Source organism: Geotrypetes seraphini, chromosome 12 (assembly GCF_902459505.1).
Source record: "Geotrypetes seraphini chromosome 12, aGeoSer1.1, whole genome shotgun sequence".
Lineage (NCBI taxonomy): Eukaryota > Metazoa > Chordata > Amphibia > Gymnophiona > Dermophiidae > Geotrypetes > Geotrypetes seraphini.
The window spans coordinates 56,450,148-56,471,246 of NC_047095.1; the positions used below are offsets into that span (position 1 = coordinate 56,450,148).

The 21,099-nt window shown below is 41.2% G+C and overlaps 1 protein-coding gene across 1 annotated transcript in view; it reads right to left on the bottom strand.

Moving 5' to 3' along the window:
• Positions 1-3,191: 3,191 nt before the first annotated feature.
• The window catches only part of LOC117346933 (tctex1 domain-containing protein 1-like), a 34,950-nt gene continuing 17,042 nt past the window's right edge, over positions 3,192-21,099 (bottom strand). Inside the window, exons 4-5 of the mRNA XM_033917217.1 lie at positions 14,065-14,139; positions 3,192-3,841 (exon numbers count right to left, since the gene is read on the bottom strand). Of these exons, the coding sequence (XP_033773108.1) occupies positions 3,494-3,841; positions 14,065-14,139 (423 nt within the window). The 3' untranslated portion in view covers positions 3,192-3,493. The remainder of the gene's footprint in view (positions 3,842-14,064; positions 14,140-21,099) is intronic.

The window sequence follows — 21,099 nt, forward strand, 5'->3', positions numbered from 1 at the left end:
GAGATTTGCCTGCACTGCCTTCTTGGTATGCAAATCTCTCTCGTGCATGTTCATTCTGGATATTCTGAAAACCTGGCCTGCCAGTAGCTCTCGAGGACCGGACTTGGGCAGTCCTGGTTTAGACAAATTCCTGGAGGAAAAGTCCACAGTCTGTTATTAAGACATGGGGGAAGCCTCTGCTTGTCCTGGATTGGTAGCATGGAATATTGCTACTCTTTCGGTTTTGGCCAGGTACTAGTGACCTGGATTGGCCACCTTGAGAATGGGCTACTGGGCTTGATGGACCATTTGTCTGACCCAATAAGGCTATTCTTTTCTTTTTTTTTTTTTTTTAAATGTCTTTTTATTGAAACCAGTAAGGCTATTCTTATGTTCAGTGCCAAACCTTTCTTACAGCATTGTTTCTTGAAATCCAAACAAATCTAATTAAAATGTTAAAGGGCAAAATAATTCACAATTGGAAGAAATGATCAATTTAGTGTCTGATGGCTGTAATTTCATCCTGGATTCAGAGTCAGCGGAGAACATATCTTCACCAGTCACCATCAATAGAAATCCCACGACCAAACAGGTTTTATTGATATGTAGGTGTTTTTAATAAGGGGTTCGGTTCCACTGCCTGCCCGCACAGAAACTAGACTCAATTAACTACACAATGCCAAATTCAGAACATCCAGTTGGCTAATTTTTGCACCATGTAACTTGCCTCCATTTGGATGATGCACCCTGATGGTAAATGCAGTTCTGAAAGGCCACTTTTGGCTTTGCAAATAATGGACTCCTTTTACAAAACCACGGTAGCAAATGCACCAGAACCCATTCACTTCCTATGGGCTTTGGTGCACTTGCTTCGGCTTTATAAAAGGGGCCCAATTTGAGCACATTCACTATGACGTTATAGGAGTAACGGGACTTTTTGATCTAACACTGATAGTAGCTAAGAGAGAATTCAAACCAAACTGTCCTGGAAGCCAATATATAGCTATGCATCTTAATGGCATTTGCCAGAAACGGCTGATTTTAGCTAGTTAGTTCGCTTGTAGACAACAAATTAATCAATGGTTCTGAACCCAACTCTAAGAAACTGTTCAACGATTCTGCTTTTCAGAATATCTACAGCAGGGGTGCAGCAATCCAGTCGGGCTTTCAGGATTTCCCCAATGAATATGCTTGAGATCTATTAGCATACAATGAAAGCAGTGCATGCAAATAGATCTCATGCATATTCATTGGGGAAATCCTGAAAACCCAACTCGAGGAGGGACTTTGACACCCATAATCTACAGTGATTATATGTGAGTCGTATTATTTCTGTAATACATACAGTATGTCTGTCTCATGCATACTTAAGTTATGGATATTCTGAAATCCTGATTGGCTGGGTGGTCTTTGTGCACTAGGATGAGAATTACCGACCTAATTCACTGCATTTTTTTCCAGACATTAGTTTCCTTTTGCAGAAGTGAGAGATATACAACGTATCTACCCATATTCCTTGTTTAAAGGTTTGAGTTTGTTTATTGTTTATTCAGATTTTTGATTAAACGCTTTTTTGAAACTACAAAGCGTTGAACAAGGTTTAAAATAACATTTAAACAAATTTAACAATTAAGACATATATTTATATGAAAAATTACAAGACTGGCGACAATTACGTACTAGGTAAATACGGACCTAAAGGCCCTTAAACACAAATAGGAAGGGGGGGAGAAATACAATTGATATAGAAAATGTGAGAAACATTTAAGGTAAACACAAAAGGGACTGGGAAAATAAATATAAAAAACAAGAATAGGTTAATCTCTAAAATTCAGTTGATCAATTAAAAGCATCTTTAAAAAGAAAGCACTTTAAATTGCTTTTAAAATTTTTTAAGTTTTTTTCCATTTTTAAGTCTAAAGGAAGAGTATTCCAGATCATAGGGGCTGTCGCAGAGAAAATGGAGGTGCGACGAGTACCAATTATTTTTAAAGATGGAATGTTAAGATTGTATTGAGATATAGATCTTAAAGCTCTCGGCGGGTCATATGGGATCAAAAGTCTGTCTATAAATGCTGGTGTATTGGTCTGCAAAGTTTTGAATGTCAGAAGGGCGATTTTATAAGTTACCCTGTGTGGGACAGGCAACCAGTGGGCTTTTTGAAGCAAAGGAGTAACATGATCAAATTTCTTTGCACCCGAGATTATCTTAATGGCTGTGTTTTGGATAAGCTGCAAGCGTTTTAAGTCTTTATGATAGATCCCTTTTAATAATGAGTTGCAATAGTCCACTTTTGATATTACAAGTGCATGGATCAGAACATTCAGGGAACTAACATCAAGTAGAGGGGCCAATGATCAAATCATCCTTAATTTATAAAAACAATTTTTAACCAATGCACTAATTTGTGGACAAAATGTTAATTTATTGTCTATAAGAACACCTAATATTTTAGTAGTTGTGATTGGTGGAAGTGAAGTATTTTCAATGGTGACTGGAGAAATTAATTGTGCTCCCTCTTTCCCAGGGAAGAGGAGAGTGTTAGTTTTTGAAATGTTTAAAGAAAGTTTGATGGGGTATTGTTGACCCACACTGGAGCACTTAACCAAGAAGGAAGACACTGGGCAACTAAATGAAAAACCTGAAAGCAGGTAGAGAGAGCCCTGGGAGAGGGAAGGTCCTGGTACTGACCCCACCCAAGGGGCAGATATTGACAATAGGGCACTGGAATGACATGGAGCCAGCCAGTCTAGGAGTGGAGGGGATGGAAGTCCTCTGAGATTTGAGATGTTAACAGATAAGAACACCTGGGGCATGCAAGTTATTGCAAGGATCAAAGAGGGACCCAAGCTCAATTAAACAAAAGGCAGGGTACTGAGAAGATAAGAGATTTGATCTGGGAGAAAGAAGGTGTCAACGTAATCAGCCCAGAAATTAGACTGCAGCTCAGTTAGACTACTCCCCTGATTGGTTTTTGTTCCTGCTTATGCTTTGGAAGTAGTAAGGTACGAATAAAGAAGAAACCTACTACACTTCTCCCTCCGTATTCGCTGTGATAGGGGATTAACAGAACTGCAAATACAGAAAAACCATGAATAACTTTTTCATATGTTATTCACTGTTTCTATTAAAAACCATTGTGAATATGGTGAAACCGCGAATAGCATGGTGGGATACCTGGCCTGTTCCTGAAGGAGAGGCAAAACATGGTGAAGAAAGTGCTGGGAATTGGCGATTTTTCTCTTTCAACGCTTGGAATCAGCGATTTCTCTATGCAAGCTGACGGTCATTGAAACCGCGATTGCGGAAACCGCGAATACGGAGGGAGAAGTATAATTATTGGGACTGAAAGTTCTGTAGTCTTGCAGAGGGAGGGAGGGAGGTGGCAGGCAGCATGCCGAGACCAAGTACCAGTCACCTGTAAATATGGAGCAAGTGACGTCTTGCTTTTACACAACAAGAGCAGTCGAACAAGTGCTGTGGCTTTGAGAAGAGATGTTGATATTCCTGCGGTTACTCTAAGTAGACAGCATATACCAAGACAACGCAGAACAGTGTGGGATTCGTGTAACTGCAGGACATAAAGTTGTCTGAGTAGGGGTCCCACAGGCACTGGCTGGTCACCGCGATATTATCATTGCTGTTGCTCCCAATGGTGACGTTACAAATCAGCCTGTAGCGAGCAGGGGTGACTTTCTTGATCATGCTCTTTATTTCTTCACACAATGCTGTGGTTAAGCCGGCGCATCCGACGGGATCATAGGAAACGTGTGCGAGCTTGGCCGGCAAATATCCCTTGATCAGTTTTTCTGCTTTGGAGCAAGAGAACTTCACCTTTGGCTTTGCAGAATTGACGGGCACCTGAAAGAGATATGGAGAGAAAATCTAAAACGTTGAACTGATTCGCTAATAGGTATCCACGTAAGTATACAGCACTGAGGTGAGAAAAAGTTTGTGAGCTCAAGAGTAGGGTTACCATACAGCTGTAGAAAAAGGAGGACGGGATTGAGACATCCAGGTTTTACTTCCATGACTTTCAATGCAAGTAAAACCCGGATGTCTCAATCCGTCCTTTTTCTGGAGCCATTTGGTTACCCTACTCAAGAGGATGATCAGTATTTCAGCACAAAACATCATTAAATCTTAATCTAAACCCTGATAAGAAAGAAATACAACTCCGTCGAATATGAGAATGACATAGACAAAAAAGGATTTTTAAAAAAAATTTTAATTTAAGTAGTTATAGCCTAAGTGGTTTACATTCAGGTACATACCTTATCTCTTTTAAAAAACTCTTAAAAACTTTTTTATTCAACGATGCTTTTAATGATTAATTGACTAAACCATTTTTCCTTTTTTTTTTCCCCTTCCCCTTCCCTGTGTTTTTATCCCTTTTATGTTTTTTTTTCCTAGTTAGACTACTGTAACTTTTTTCCCCTCTTTCCCCTCCCTATCATGTTTGTCACCAAGCCTCAACTTTTAAGAATATCCACTATAAACTTTGATTTTTTAAATTTTGCCCTAATATTATGTGTCTCTTAAAATGTTGTTGTATTTTATTGTTTTAACATAATTTGTTTCTTAAAATGTTGTCTTACAAATTGTCTAAAAAACTGTATGTTTCCCTGCACTGTGCTTTTATATTGTTCATCGCTTAGAATGTTTTAAATAGGCGATTCATCAAATAAAAATGACCTTGAACCTTGATAAGCATTTTTCCCTATCTGTCCTGGTGGGCTCTTTCTAATGTACCTGGGACAATAGAGGGATTAAGTGACTTGCCCAGGGTCACAAGGAGCAGCATAGGATTTGAACCCACAACCTCAGGGTGTTGAGGCTGTAGCTTTAACCACTGCGCCACACACCTGAAAAAGGTTTACAAATAAGTGTCCTTGTGCATAAAAATATGTGAACCTTTCATTCAGTAAATGGTGGCACTTTCTTGAGCAACAATAACTTCACCTAAATATTTCCTTTTGCTGTTGATTAGTCTCTCACATTGCCCTTGTGGAGTTATGGCCCATTCAGCTCTGCTCTGTTCTGTGACGCTCGAGGGCTTCCTTGAATAAGCAGTTTTCTTCAGGTCTAGCCATAATATTTCAGTAGGGTTTAGGTCAAGACTTTGACTTGGTCAATCCAAATCATGAACTATCTTCTTTTGCCATTCTGTAGTAGATTTACTTTTAATATTTAGGGTCATTTTACATTACATTATATTAGTATTTGTGGATCGCTAATATGTCCTAGAAGGAGTTCAATGTGATTTAGAAGAGTCTGGCCATATCCAGGGATTGCATTATTTCATTAGAGTTTGGGTTTTTTAAAAAAAGTTTTTATATACCGCTTGGACAAAGTGTATTAAGCAATTTACAGTCAGGTACACAAGCATTTTTTCCAGCAAAGTCAGTCTATCCTGGGGCAGTGGAGGATTAAATGGCTTGCTCAAGGAGCAGCGCAGGATTTGAACCCACAGCCTCAGACTGAAGCTCTAACCACTATGCAAAGTCCCATTCAAACTCATTGACACAGATAACTTGATTTGTGTTCAAGAAAGTGTATTATATTGCCATATGGTGTGGAGAGCAGATAGGCCATATCTGCCTAATAGTTCAGTGAGGGGCAGATTTTCAAAACTTAAATCTGCCATAGGAGGGGCCTTAAACAACCTGGATCAATCAGAGCCTTGGGCCCCTCCTTGGTACATCCCAGGAAGGGGATGGCCCTCCATTTTGAAGAGGCGAGCCTGTTGGCTGGAGGGAGTAGGCATCCCTCTGGCCAACCATCGTAAGCAGGGGAAGGGGGCAGGGGGTTGGAGGCACAGGGTGTTGCGAGGGAGTGGGCATCTCTCCCGCTGCTGGGGGGAGTTGCTTGGTGGTGGGAGGGAGTGGGCATCTCTCCTGCTGTTGGGGGGAGTTGCTTGGTGGTGGGAGGGAGTGGGCATCTCTCCTGCTGTTGGGGGGGATCTCTCCCGCTGCCGGGGGGTATTAGGTGGGCATTGCTCTTCAGCGCTTGATGCAGCAAAGCAGACTCACACCAACCTGTACCACCATACTTGACAGCCAGGATGAAGTTCTTTAGAAAGCAGCATATGGCAAAAAAAATCAGTCAAAATGTTTGCTATTTTGACCGGAAAGTTAATTTTTGACCTGTCTGGCAAACATTATTCCAGAGTCTTTTGGGTCATCCAGCTGCTCGTTAGCAAATCTGTTGTGGGCAGCAATATTCTTTTTTATTTATTTTTTTTTTTTACTATCCTTTCATTTACATTATTGCCATTCATTTTCTCTGATGGTTAACATAAGCAGTGCCTCTGCCTGGTCAGACCAAAGGTCCATCATGCCCAGCAGTCCGCTCACACGGCGGCCCATACAGGTCCAGGACCTGTATAGTAATCCTCTATCTATACCCTTCTATCCCCTTTTCCTTCAGGAAATCATCTAATCCCTTCTTGAATCCCAATACCATACTCTGTCCTATCACACCCTCTGGAAGCGCATTCCAAGTGTCCACCACCCTTTGGGTGAAGAAGAACTTCCTAGCATTGGTTCTGAATCTGTCCCCTCTTAATTTTTCCGAATGCCCTTTCGTTCTTGTAGTTTTCGAAAATTTGAAGAATCTGTCCCTCTCCACTTTCTCTATGCCCTTCATGATCATGTAAGTCTCTATCATGTCCCCTCTAAGCCTCCGCTTTTCCAGTGAAAAGAGCCCCAGTTTCGCTAATCTTCAGCATATGAAAGGTTTTCCATACCTTTTATGAATCGTGTCACTCTTTTCTGAACCCTCTCAAGAATCATCATATCCTTCTTAAGGTATGGCGACCAATATTGGACCCAGTACTCCAGATGCGGGCGCACCATTGCCCGATACAACGGCAGTATAACTTCTTTCGTTCTGGTTGTAATGTTCTGGTTAATGCAAGAACTTTTACTTCAGCCATAGCGCGAGAGGCCTGCAGAACTTTAGATGTTAGTCTGGGGTTCTTTGTAAATTTGTAGATGATTTTCCAGTTTGCTCTTGGGTGATCTTAGAAACATGACTATGCCTATGTAGATCCGACAAGAAGAGGCACTGGAGATGTCAAATCCAACCGAGTGGTCAGAATTCCTTTATTAGCAGTTTGTATCAAAGTTTAAAAATGAGCAAAATACCAAAAATCAAAGAAGCGCTTCTTTTAGATGTAGAGATGCCGACACGTTCACAATTGTCCCCTGAGGAAGGCGATGGTATCGCTGAAACTCGGATCCTAGTCGGGACTTTGACTTTCGTTTTTTGCTCATTTTTAAACTTTGATACAAACTGCTAATAAAGGAATTCTGACCACTCGGTTGGATTTGACATCTCCAGTGCCTCTTCTTGTCGGATTTGCTTCGCTCTGAGGCTTGGTACCTTCTTTCCCCTTCCCTATACCTATGTAGATGGCATATAATATAACCAATACCAACTGAAATTATAAACAACAAAATAAATTATTTTCACGATCCTCAGAGATGAACTCAATGAGTTTGAATCTCAAATTTCAAATCCTTCAAAGAAAAGTAAATTCTATGTATGAGGGGCCACTGAAAAGTTCTCATCTCAACCAAGAAGTGAATGATGTGGAGCCATGAAACCTACAAGTTATTTCACGCTTTTCATTTCATATCATTGAAACGAAAAGTATCAAGAAAAGCGTGGAATAACTTATAAATTTCATGACTCTACATCATTCTCTTCTTGGTTGGGATGAGAACTTTTCAGCAGACCTTCCTATTGTGATGTCATAATACCTCATTCCACTAGTGCCTAAAAAACAACCTTATTGATGATGTCACAATGGCTTGATTTCCCTTTAATTGTGTCCATGTACTAGATGTATTTGCCTCATTGAAATGAAAAGTGTGGAATAACTTGTAAATTTTATGGCTCCACATCATTCTCTTCTTAGATGGGCTAAGAACTTTTCAGTAGTCCTTCTTATTGTGATGTCATAATGCCTCATTCCACCAATGATGTCACAATGGCTTGGTTTCCCTATACTTGTGTCCATTTACTAGATGCATTTGCCTCATTGAAGCGAAAAGTGTGGAATAACTTGTAAATTTAATAGCTCCACATCATTCTCGGGCTGAGAACTTTTCAGTGGCCCCTCCTATTGTCCTGAAATGTAAGCCGTGGTATGAAAGAAACATGATGGCAGATAAAGGCCAAATGGTCCATCTAGTCTGCCCATCCACAGTAACCAGTATCTCTATCTCCAAGAGATCACACGTGCCTGTCCCAGGCCCTCTTGAATTCAGACACAGTCTCTGTTTCTACCACCTCTTCTGGGAGACTGTTCCACGCATCTACCGCCTTTTCCGTAAAAAAGTATTTCCTCAGATTACTCCGGAGCCTATCACCTCTTAACTTCATCCTATGCCCTCTCATTGCAGAGTTTCCTTTCAAATAAAAGAGACTCGACTCATGCACATTTACATTACGTAGGTATTTAAATGACTCTATCATATCTCCGCTCTCCTGCCTTTCCTCCAAAGTATACAGATTGAGATCTTTTAAGTCTGTCTCCATACGCCTTATTACGAAGACCACACACCATTTTAGTAGCCTTCCTCTGGACCGACTCCATCCTTTTTATATCTTTCTGATGGTGCGGCCTCCAGAATTGTACACAATATTCTAAATGAGGTCTCACCAGAGTCCTCATTTAGAATATTGTGTACATTTCTGGATGTGTGCTGAATATGAATTCTATAACAACAGTTCTGCATGGACCTACCATTATACTAGGGAAAGTTCACCGTTTTGTGCCTAATTTTAAGCACAAGCACTTAAACCATGTCAAAGGCTGGTGTATGAGCTGTTGGCAATTAAGTGCGTAAACCCTAGTATTCTATGACATGCATGCCTAACTCCTAGGCATGCCCATAACCTTCTCATGCCCGTCCCATGGCCACACCCTCTGGAAGTTATATGTGAGAGAAAATGAGTGTGCAGCATCTATAACAGCAACTAGGGTTAGTTGCACATGCAACTGTCAATTGATGTCAGTTAATAAGAACATAAGAAGTTGCCTCCACTGGGTCAGACCAGAGGTCCATCGCGCCCAGCGGTCCGCTCCCGCGGCGGCCCATCAGGTCTGTGACCTGTGAAGTGGTTTCTGACCATTTCTATAACCTACCTCTAGTTCTATCTGTACCCCTCAATCCCCTTATCCGTTAGGAACCTCAATCCCCTTATCCTTTAGGAACCTATCCAAACCTTCCTTGAACCCCTGTAATGTGCTCTGGCCTATCACCAATGCAAGACAATAATTGACTGATAACTCCAATTAAATCCAAATTTATAGAATTATGAGGTCATTTGCAGATATACACACCAGAAAATTCTACCTGTGGGAAAAAGGTGGGAGTGTGTAAACTTTGTATCAGTGGCTGCTCCTAATAATACATTATTTGGTTGATAATTTGCATAATCAGACTGGTACATATTTGAATAATTCTAACTATGTGACGTTCTCCCTCTATGTCTTGCCTTAGTTTTTTGCTGTGCATGCAACTCTGTACGCATTACTTTCCAAGAATATCAGAACTGCATTTCGAGAGATTATACCTCTCCATGAAGAATGCCCAGCACTCACAAAGTATAAATAGCAAGTCCTCAAAATCCTTAAAAGCAAAGCTCCATAAGAGCAGATCCTGTGTTTTCATGCTTCTGACTAATTAGCAATCAAGCATGTAGGATTAACAGTGCTAAACCAAATAACTGTGGAGCACTTCCAGCCCATACTTCAGCCCTCTGAAGTGCTTTTTAATGAGGCTTTAAATGCTTTTCTAGTATATTCTCTCCTCTCTGCTGTCTCTACTGGTTTGATTTGCAACTTCTTATACATTTAACATAGTAGTGAGTACTAGAGAATGACACAGGGATAAATTTTTCCCTGTCCCCGTGGGAACTCATTTTCCTGCCCCGTCCCGGAGAGTTCTTTTCCTGTCCCTGCCCCATTCCTGCAAGCTCCGTCCTCATCTGCACAAGTCTCAAACACTTTAAAATCAAGTGTTTGAGGCTTATGTGGTTAAGGCAGAGCTCAAAGGAATGGGGAAGGGCCAGTGACAAAACTTGCAGGGATGGGACGGGGAAATTGAGTTCCTGCAGAGATGGGGACAAATGTGTCCCCTTGTCATTCTCTAGTGAGTACTAGATGAGACAACCCAAAGGCAAGCAATAACAGGGTCCCACGGCAACAAGAGGGCATCTGTGGAAAATCAGGGGCGGGAAACTGCGCGGTGACACCAGGAAATTCTTTTTCACTGAAAGGGTGGTTGATCGCTGGAATAGTCTTCCACTTCAGGTGATTGAGGCCAGCAGCATGCCTGATTTTAAGGCCAAATGGGATCGGCACATGGGATCTATTCACAGGGCAAAGGTAGGAGAGGGACATTAGGGTGGGCAGACTAGATGGGCCGTGGCCCTTATCTGCCGTCTATTTCTATGTTTCTATGAGCTTCCCTACACTGAGTAGAAGTCCAACTGCATTTCAGCCAAGGGGGAAGAGAGGAATCCTCCACTTCACTGCAAGTTGGTGTAACTTGTGGAGGATTGACATAGCACAGTCAGTTCTAGCACTACAGTGGCATTTTGAACAACCTGAAGAGTTTTCAAGGAAGCAGCGGGAAGACCAAGATATATACAACTGTACAACCGCAGTGGCTGTGCATAATTTAGTGAAATCTTTGTGGGAAAACTGCTTTAATTTGAAGTTTCATATTGAGTTTACAGTAGAGTCAAAAAGCGCAACCAACTTTTAACAGGTTGCCACAATCCAATATCTAGTACCACAGGTTGATTCCTGTGAACCTCCTCACAAGCAACATTATTCTAATGGCCAATGGAGGCACGTGTGAAGTTCAAGTTTGGTTGTTTCTGTTTTAAGGTACTATTCGGTTTAGCCCCTAAATACATAACTGACCTTTTCTCTTTCTCAGCCAGCAGACATAAGAGAAGCTCACACTTGAATTTTGTTTCCCCTCCGGTCAGAGGATGTAAATTTAAAAGACATCGTCAGCATCTTCTCTCACATCAGGCAGCATTATGGGGTAAAGATCTGGAACAACTGCTTACGCCTACTACTTATGGGGAATTTAGGAAACGCCTAAAAACATATCTGTTCCTGAAGTATTTAGGTAACTGACCTGTACAATCTTATTCCACAATAACTGATCTCTAGAGCTGTTAATCACTAGCTTTTAACTTTGTTAATTCTACTCAATCTGTAGCATCTTTTAATCATTGTAAACCGCATAGAACTTCACGGTCCTGTGGTATATAAACTGTTATTATTATTATTATAGCACTGCGTGATGCTCCTGGACGTATCTTAAAGGAACTGGCCATCATATGAAATAGGTGAAGCTAGAGTACTTCCTCAATCACAAATCCCCAATTAACACCCCTAATTCTATCCCCCCTAAATAGTGCCCCTCCAACCAGAACTCCCCCCAACCTGAATGACACTTCCTATTACAAACCCCCCCCCAAAGAAAACACACACACAGAGGCAAAAGGGATTTCCAATCATCCTTGCTCATGCCAGCACTATTACCTAGTGTTGGCAACTCCTACAACAATTGAACATTTACTGTATGTACTGTCTATACCATAAGGCTCAAAATTGATTCATAAAAGCTAGAAATATACAATTAAAACATTACAGAAATTACAATAATTAAGAATTAGAAGCCAGGCCACATCTAATAGAAAATGACAGAGAATTCCACATAGATGGAATTACAATATTAAAATGTTGTTTATCAGGAAAATGCAATCAGTAAGGTACTTGAAGGTGATTCAAGCTTATTTAAATGAATTCACCGAGAAGAAATCAAACATGGGTGAATTTGTATCAGATTAGAAATACATAAATGCAGTCACCATGTATAATTTTAAAAGCTACAAAAACAAGACTTATATCCTCCAGTTCAAACGCTGAAGCTAAAGCTCAAGGCTTAAGTATTTTATACCAGAAGCTACCGGGCTCCAGAGCTAGGAAGGAGAACCCGAATTCCTCCTTGGTTAACCTTCAATATTCTATCATAGGCAACCCCACTGTAATCTTAATCTAACAAAGTGCAAGCCACACTTATCTGTTGCTTCACGGCAGACCGGCTTGATAATTTGGTACAGGCACTAGTGAAAACTTCCTCTCCAAACAGCCGACGAAGGCCCACGTTTCATGATTGCAAAATCATTTCTTCAGGGCTCTGCAGTTTACGAATGCTGAGATTATAAAATAGTTAAGCCTTGAGCTTTAGCGTCAGCGTTTGAACTGGAGGATATAAGTCTTGTGTTTGTGGATTTTTGCTCCGGTTCCTCTTTATTTTTCTTTTTAATTTTAAAAGCTAAATTGAGAATAGTTCAAAACACGGCCGTCCGCTTAATATTCGGACTAAAGAAAAGCGATCATGTTAGTCCCTTCTACAAACTGTTACACTGGTTACCAATTGAGGCACGAATTCTATTCAAATTCTCCTGCTTTTGCTACAAACTAATCTGGGGAATGGCCCCCAACTATCTGCTACCTCACTTCGAATTCTACTCCTCCACTAGGTCTACCAGAAACCGCAACATCTTTACATACCCGAAAATCACAGGCTGCAGATATCGAACCTTCCTAGACAGAATATTCAAGTTCCAAGCTGGCAGACAGCAAACTTGGCTAGGCTACTTCATCGATGTCACTAGACAGACCTACAGTGTCTTTCGGAAAGAATTAAAAACCACCCTGTTTAAGAAATTCATACCCTAGCCAGACTTTTTTCCCCCCTCAACCAAAGCTACCACACCTCACCCGAATTCCTTCATTCCTCATAATAGGAACCCTTTATTCTCTGTCTGCCATTATGTCCTCCACACAATCGTACCCAGCTTCCCGCTGGTGCCCGATCATTTAATGTAATACGAAAATAAGTTAATTCTTCTCAACAACCTATGTATATTTTTCTTCAAACCATTTTGCACCTTGTAATTCACTGACCACTCAATGTTCTCTTATCTTTTCACTCTGTAAATCACTGATTGTATAGCTTTACTTATTGTGAACCTTGTAATTCACTGTCCTTGTAACTCACCTTGTAATTTCACTGACCATTCAATGTTCTCTTATCTACCTTATACTCGGTAATTCGCTGTTTGTACAGCTTTTTTTCATTGTGAACCGCCTAGAAGTCACAAGATTATGGCGGTATAGAAAAATAAAGTTATTATTATTATTAAAATCTTAAAATCTATTCTGGCAGCAAGTCCCTATTATTTATTGTCTTATTATAGATTATTTTCATAGCTGTAAACGTGTCAAAAGTGATTTTGAAATACTAAGAAAAAATTACAATAATCTAATTTCTGCAAATTATTAATTGACAATAAGGGATGAATCTGTCATAAAGTATATAGGGGCAGACTTATACTTTGGAGGAAAGGCAGGAGAGGAGAGATATGAAAGAGACATTTAAATACCTACATGGCATAAATGTGCATGAGGCGAGTCTCTTTCAACCGAAAGGAAACTCTGGAATGAGGGGGCATAGGATGAAGGTGAAAGGGGATCGATTCAGATTGAACCTCAGAAAGCACTTTTTCATGGAAAGGGTGGTGAATGTTTGGAATGGGGAGACAGAAAGTGTATCTGAATTCAAGACAGCTTGGGACAAGTACATTGGATCTCTAAAGGACAAGAGAGGATAGTAGAAGGCATGGTTAGGCACACGAGAAAAGACAAATGGTCTTTATCTGCCTTCAATTTTCTCTATTTCTATGTTAAGTGCAATTTTGGTCACTGCATCTCAAATAAGATATAGTAATACTGGAAAAGGTGCAGAGAAGAGCAAGCAAACTGAATAAGGGGATGGAGTGCTTGGCGTATGAGGAAAGGCCACAGCAATCATGCCACCAGATGGAGAAAGCTAAAACTGTGTCCATGGAATGACCACCTTCAGATACATTTTGTCTGACCAATGGGGGAGGGGGAAGGGGGGTTTGAAAATCGAAGACTTGTCCACTCCGAAAGCTAACTCCGAAACTCCAAAAATGTTTATTTGTTAGCTCTTGTTTACCTGGTCATTGATGACTGTGACAGTTGAGTGACGACTGGTTCGGAGACTGGGCCTGTTTCTGAAACTCACTCGGTTCTGCAAATGAAATGATGATATTTTAAGTACAGGCAAAAAAAAAAAAAAAAGGAGCATCAGTGTGAAAAGCACATACGTTGTTTTAGCTACCAATGGCGCTTTCACTCCAGATTTCCCTAATGTTGCTGCTTCCATTTCTACTATGTAAAACTACTTACCATATTTTAGACATATGACCTGGTTTTATAAACATAAGAATTGCCGCTGCTGGGTCAGACCAGTGGTCCATCGTGCACAGCAGTCCGCTCACACGGCGGCCCCCAGGTCAAAGACCAGTGCCCTAACTAAGACTAGCCCTTCCTGCGTATGTTCTTGTTCAGTAGGAATTTGTCTAACTTTGTCTTTAAACCCTGGAGGGTGTTTCCCCTTTGACAGACTCCGGAAGAGCGTTCCAGTTTTCTACCACTCTCTGAGTGAAAAAGTTTGTACGGAATCTATCCCCTTTCAACTTTAGAGCGTACCCTCTCGTTCTCCCTACCTTGGAGAGGTGAACAATCTGTCTTTATCTACCAAGTCTATTCCCTTCAGTACCTTGAATGTTTCGATCATGTCCCCTCTCAATCTCCTCCAATACAGCACCTCGTTTAGAAACTACACTAAACCTAGTTTTATAGCATAGAGGCTTTCAGAACCAGCACCCACTTACTTTTGCAAACTGTGCAACAGTTGGTGTAAGTGTGTGTGTGTGTCAGTTCTCTGCATGTACTCATGAATAGGGTTATCAGATGTCCGGATTTCCCCAAATATGTCCTCCTTGTCGAGGACATGTCCGGGGGTCTGGACGACTTTTCAAAACCAGGCACTTTATCCGGGTTTTGAAAAGCTTCCTCAAAATCATGTCCGGGTTTTACTCAAGTATAATGTGGTAACCCTACTCATGAATTTATAAAATATATACACTGCAGCTTTCAGCATTCTGCCCAAATTAGGGCTGGATTTTATAAATCATGCTCAAAATGGGCACCAGAAGAGATCAGTACTAAGAGCATTTCTATAAGGGGCACACCCAAACTTTTAAGTGCCATACTTAAAGCCTGGGTGCACTAACCCTCTATTCTATAACTATGTATGCAACTTTTTGGAATGTCCCTGACATACCCATGCCCTTCCTATGGCCATCGCCCCTTTTGGGTTACATGCTATGGGAGATAGGGAGTTGCCATATAGAATAGTGTACAGCCAAAGGCACACACAAATTATACGGTAATAAGTGCCAATTAACCTCAATGGTTGTTAGCACTACTGATCGTTCTGAGTTCATTATTCAATTCATTTGCACATAGAGAGTTGCATTGGAATGGGGTTTGCGGGAATCCTGTAGAGCCCACTAGATTCCCAAAGACATGAAAGAAGTTGCCACAGGATTCCCGCAGGGATGGAAGAAAGTCCTGAGAGATTCCTGCAGGAGTATATACTGTGTAGTCAAAATCTCTGGTATCTCCAGAATGAGGCTTGAAATCCAGTGCAAGAGGCAATTGGAGCATCAAAATGAGGCTTGGAACATATGGAGAGACAGTTGGAGTGCCAGAATGAGGCTTGGAGTGTCCAGAGAGGTGGAATACCAGACTGATGCTTGGAACTCTGAATGGTTGAATAGTGGATACTATCCAAAAAAACCTAGGGTTACCAAAAGACTCCTGAAAAGGATGGATTGAGACATCTGGGTTTTACTTTCTGAAAGCAATGGAAGTAAGGAGAGCAGATTGAGGCATCTGGGTTTTATTTCCATTGAAAGCAATGGAAGCAAAACTCGGATGTCTCGATCTGCCTTCCTTCTGGATCCATATGACAACCCTACAAAAAACCATGGGAGGAAACAGAGGACTGCGAGCAAGTAAATAATAGCATCGACTCTTGTGGGTATGAGTTGGCATGGAAGAGATTAATTGTGAGAATGGATGGGGATGGAATGATGCTCTAATCTCTAATGGCTTCCAGTACCACCTCTATGCAGACGACACACAGATCTACCTCTCTACGTCTGAAATTTCTACAGGAATCCAGGTCCGAGTATCAGCCTACCTGTCTGACATCGCCTCCTGGATGTTTTGCCGCCACCTACAATTAAACATGGCCAAGACAACTCCTTATTTTTGTTCCTAAACCTGCCTTTCCCCTCCCTCTGTTCTCTATTTCAGTGAAAAATTATCTCATCCTCCCTGTCTTGTCGGCTCCCAACCATGGAGTCATCTTCAATTCATCTCTTTCTTTCACATATCCAGAAGATCGCCATGACTGTTTGATTTTTTCTCTACAACATCGCTGCCAAGACCGTCAGCCACACTCTCATCACCTCTCGCCTGGATTATTGCAATGTGTTTCTTGCAGGTGTTCTAAGCCATCTCACTCCCCGTCAATCTATTCAGAATGCTGCTGCACACCTCATAATCCGCCAGATTTGTTGTGCTCATGTTTCCCCTCTGCTCAAGTCACTTCCCTGGCTCCCTGTCCATTTCCGCATACAGTTCAAACTCCTCTTACTGACCTACAAGAGTATTCACTCTGCTGCTCCTCAGTATCTTTTCTCTCTTATCTCTTCATACACTGCTTCTTAGAACTCCATTTGTCGAGTAAGTCTCTCTTGTCGGTACTCTTCTCCCCACTTCCAGCTCCTTTCTACCTTGCTGCCCGTATGCCTGGAACAACCTGCCTGACTCAGTGTCAGGCTCCCTTCCTGGCATTATTCAAATTCAGGTTAAAGGCCCACTTTTTTGAAGCTGTGTTTAGATAGATTGTGAACCCACCGGGATAGACAGGGAATAATGCTTGAGTACCTGAATAAATTCATGTAAACCATTCTGAGCTTCCCTGGGATAACAGTATAGAAAATTGAATAAATAAATAGTGTGAAAAGTTTCAGCCTCTGATAACCAGAGCTGGTATTGTGACATCACAATGCCTCATTCCACCAATGCCTAAGAGCCAACCTCATAAGTGATGTCACAATGGCTTGATTGTCCTATACTTGGCTAATTTTTACTACATTTTGATTTCTAAGCTGATACAGTGGTTAAAGCTATATCCTCAGCACCCCAAGGTTGTGGGTTCAAACCCATGCTGTTCTTTGTGACCCTGGACAAGTCACTTAATCCCCCCATTGCCCCATGGACAGGGAGTGGACATGGAGGCATTAGCCAGCTGTTGTGTTATACTTACCATGCACTAACTGGCTAAGGCAGAGTTAAAGGCAAACAAAAAAACAGAGTGGAACAAAGGATCTGGATGATCAGATCAAAAATTTATTCAGCAGCAGGTATAAACAATTTCAGCGCATACTGTAAATCAAGGAGGGACTCATTTGGGATAATGGAACTCAAACAGCATTGCAGTGTTGGACATTTAGAATATTGTTTGAGTTTCTCTATCCCAACTGAGTATATTTTATGGGTTCTTATAAGGAGGACCCCTGTGAAAGATATAAAGTGCCATGTTTGGTCCCTCCTTGATTACACCACACACTATTTGGGATTGTTTATACCTGTTGCTGAATACATTTTTGATCGTCCAGATCAGTGGTTCCCAAACCTGTCCTGGGGGACCCCCAGCCAGTCAGGTTTTCAAGATATCCCTAATGAATATGCATGAGAGAGATTTGCATACCTGTCACTTCCATTATATACAAATCTCTCTCATGCATATTCATTAGGGATATCTTGAAAACCTGACTGGCTGGGGGTCCCCCAGGACAGATTTGGGAACCACTGGTCCAGATCCTTTGTTCCACTTTGTTTTTGATCGCGTTTTGTGGGACACATTGGTCTTCTTTTTGGTTTTTAAGGCAGAGTGCTAAGCACCTTCTAAGTAAGAGGCATTTGTCAAGAATTGTTTCTGGAAACTCAGAATGATCAGATCCTTAGCGAACATTCCTGATCCTCAGTCTCTTAACATTTTCATTCACTCCCTCATAATTTCCAAACTCGACTATTGTAATTCCTTATATAAAGGTATCTGTCAAAAAGACATCCGACGCTTACAATTAATACAAAACGCTGCCATAAAAATTATAACAAACAAGAAAAAATTTGATCACATTACCCCTTTGCTAAAAAGTGCAGATTGGTTACCAATCCACCATCGTATTACATATAAAATTGCTTTAATCTCCTTTAAAACTATGAACACCAAGGAACCTGCTTTTATTCTTAAGTTTCTCATTCCTCGTGATCCTCTGAGAACTTTAAGATCTGCATCTCAGCACCTTCTTCATGTTCCATCCTTAAAAATCATTAGTACCCGTAGGGCTTCTTCATTCGCAACTATATCCCCTACAAAATGGAATTCGCTACCATCACATTTAAGGTCTGAGCAAAATTTAGATGTTTAAAGGCAACCTTAAAAGCTTCTTATTTAAAGATGCATACGATTGCTAAATGATCTCTGGGTCCATCCTTGCCAAATTCTGTATTATTTATATTCAACATGGAATTGATCCCTCCCATTTCCCTCTTGTTTTTAACCTTAATTGTACTCTTTTCTTTTAAAATTGTACTTCTCCCTACTATCCTATTGTTTTCACGTAAGTAATGTTGTGTCACGTTTCAAGTTTAATTAATTTTAATATACCGACCATTGACGTGCACCTGGCCGATTTACAATGCTAAAAATGAAAGGTTAAAATAAATTTTTATAGGGGGGGGAAATGTGAACATTAAATAGACAAATTACAAATACAAACAAGAGCTTGAGAGTAAAGGGGGAGGGGAAAATTAATAATTACATCATTAAAAACAAATTAATTATAGGGAAGAGGGGAGGGAGGATAAAACACCAGGAATGGGGATCGCTTCTTAAAAGCAGTTTGTGTTTATTTTGCAGACTGTTGGATAGGAAATATTTAGACGCTATAGAACGTTTTTAGTTTAATCTTGAATTTGTCGAGTGAATTTTCGAGGCGGAGTCATAAGAACATAAGAACCGCCATCTCCGGATCAGACCTACGGTCCATCGAGTCCGGTGATCCGCACACGTGGAGGCCCAGTCAGGTGTACACCTGATGTAGTTTTAGTCACCCATATCCCTCTATGCCTCTCGTAAGGAGATGTGCATCTAATTTGCTTTTGAATCCTAGAACGGTGGATTCCGCAATAACCTCCTCTGGGAGAGCATTCCAGGTGTCCACCACTCACTGCGTGAAGCAGAACTTCCTGACATTTGTCCTGGAATTGTCCCCCCTTAGCTTCAGTCCATGTCCTCTTGTCCGTGTCACGTTGGACATTGTAAATAATTTTTTTCCCTGCTCTATTTTGTCGATGCCTTTCAGTATTTTGAAAGTTTCAATCATATCCTCTCGCAGTCTCCTCTTCTCAAGGGAGAACAGTCTTAGTTTCTTAAGTCGTTCATCATATTCCAAGTTCTCCATACCATTTATTAGCCTCGTTGCTCATCTCTGCACCCTCTCCAGCAGTTTTATATCCTTCTTTAGGTTGGGAGACCAATGTTGGACACAATATTCCAAGTGTGGTCTGACCATTGCCCTATAAAATGGCATTATAACTTTCTCCGATCTACTCGTGATTCCTTTCTTTATCATGCCTGATATTCTATTTGCTTTCTTTGCCACTGCCGCACATTGTGCTGACGGCTTCAGGGTCCTATCTACCAGTACACCCTGGTCCTTTTCTTGTTCGCTCTTACCCAGAGTTGCACCTGACATTCTATACTCGTATTCCTTGTTCTTACTGCCTAAATGCATCACTGCACTTTTCCACATTAAACTTCATCTGCCATTTCTCCACCCATTTCTCTAACTGACACAAGTCACTCTGGAGTACCTAGCTATCCTTCTGCGATCTGATTGCCCGGCATAGCTTTGTGTCGTCAGCAAACTTTATGATCCCACTGAATGTTCCTTCTTCTAGGTCAGTTATGAAAATATTAAATAAGATGGGCCCAAGTACCGAGCCCTGGGGCACACCACTAGTCACTTTCTCCCAGTCTGAGAACTTACCATTTATGCCCACTTTCTACTTTCTGTCCTCCAACCATTTGCCTATCCATCTTAGTATATCTCCCTCTATTCCATGGCTTTGTAGTTTGCTGAGAAGTCTTTCATGTGGGATTTTGTTGAACGCTTTTTGGAAGTCCAAGTATATTATGTCCACCGGTTCTCCATTATCAATTTGTTTGTTCACGGTTTCAAAAAATTGAAGTAAATTTGTCAAACATGATTTCCCTTCCCTGAAGCCGTGTTGACTGGCTCCCATCAGGTCGTGTGTGTCCAAGTGCCGGACTATGCTATCTTTAATCAGTGCTTCAACCATCTTTCTAGGGACAAATGTAAGACTTACAGGTCTGTAGTTGCCTGGTTCTCCTCTTGATCCTTTTTTGAAAAATTGGCGTGACGTTCGCTATCTTCCAATCATCCGGTATCTTACCAGTTCTAATTGACAGGTTGGCAAGTTTTTGCAATAGCTCTCCGATTTCAACCTTCAGTTCTTTTAAGACTCTCAGGTGAATTCCATCAGTCCCAGGGGATTTGCCTCCTTTAAGTTTGTCAATCTGGTAGCATATCTGGTCCAAGTCCACTTCTACTGTGGTGAGGCTGTCCTCTATTACTCCTTTGAACACTTTCACTACTTCTGGTATTGTTGCGGTGTCCTCCTGCGTAAAGACAGACGCAAAGAAGGAATTTAGTTTGTCAGCAATTTGTTTGTCTTCCTTGATGTACCCTTTTCTTCCCTGGTCATCCAACGGTCCCACCGCCTCTTTTGTGGGTTTTTTTTCCTTTTATGTATCTGAAGAAGGGCTTGAAGTTCTAGGCCTCTTGCGCTATTTTCTCCTCGTAGTCCTTTTTGGCATCCCTCACCGCCTTGTGACATTTCTTCTGCTCATCCTTGTGTTTGTTCCGAGCTTCGATTGTTTTCGTGCGTTTCCATTCTTTAAAGGAGTCCTTCTTTCCTTTTATGGCTTCCCTCACCTCTCTAGTAAGCCATGCCGGTTCTCTTTTGCCTTTATTTTCCC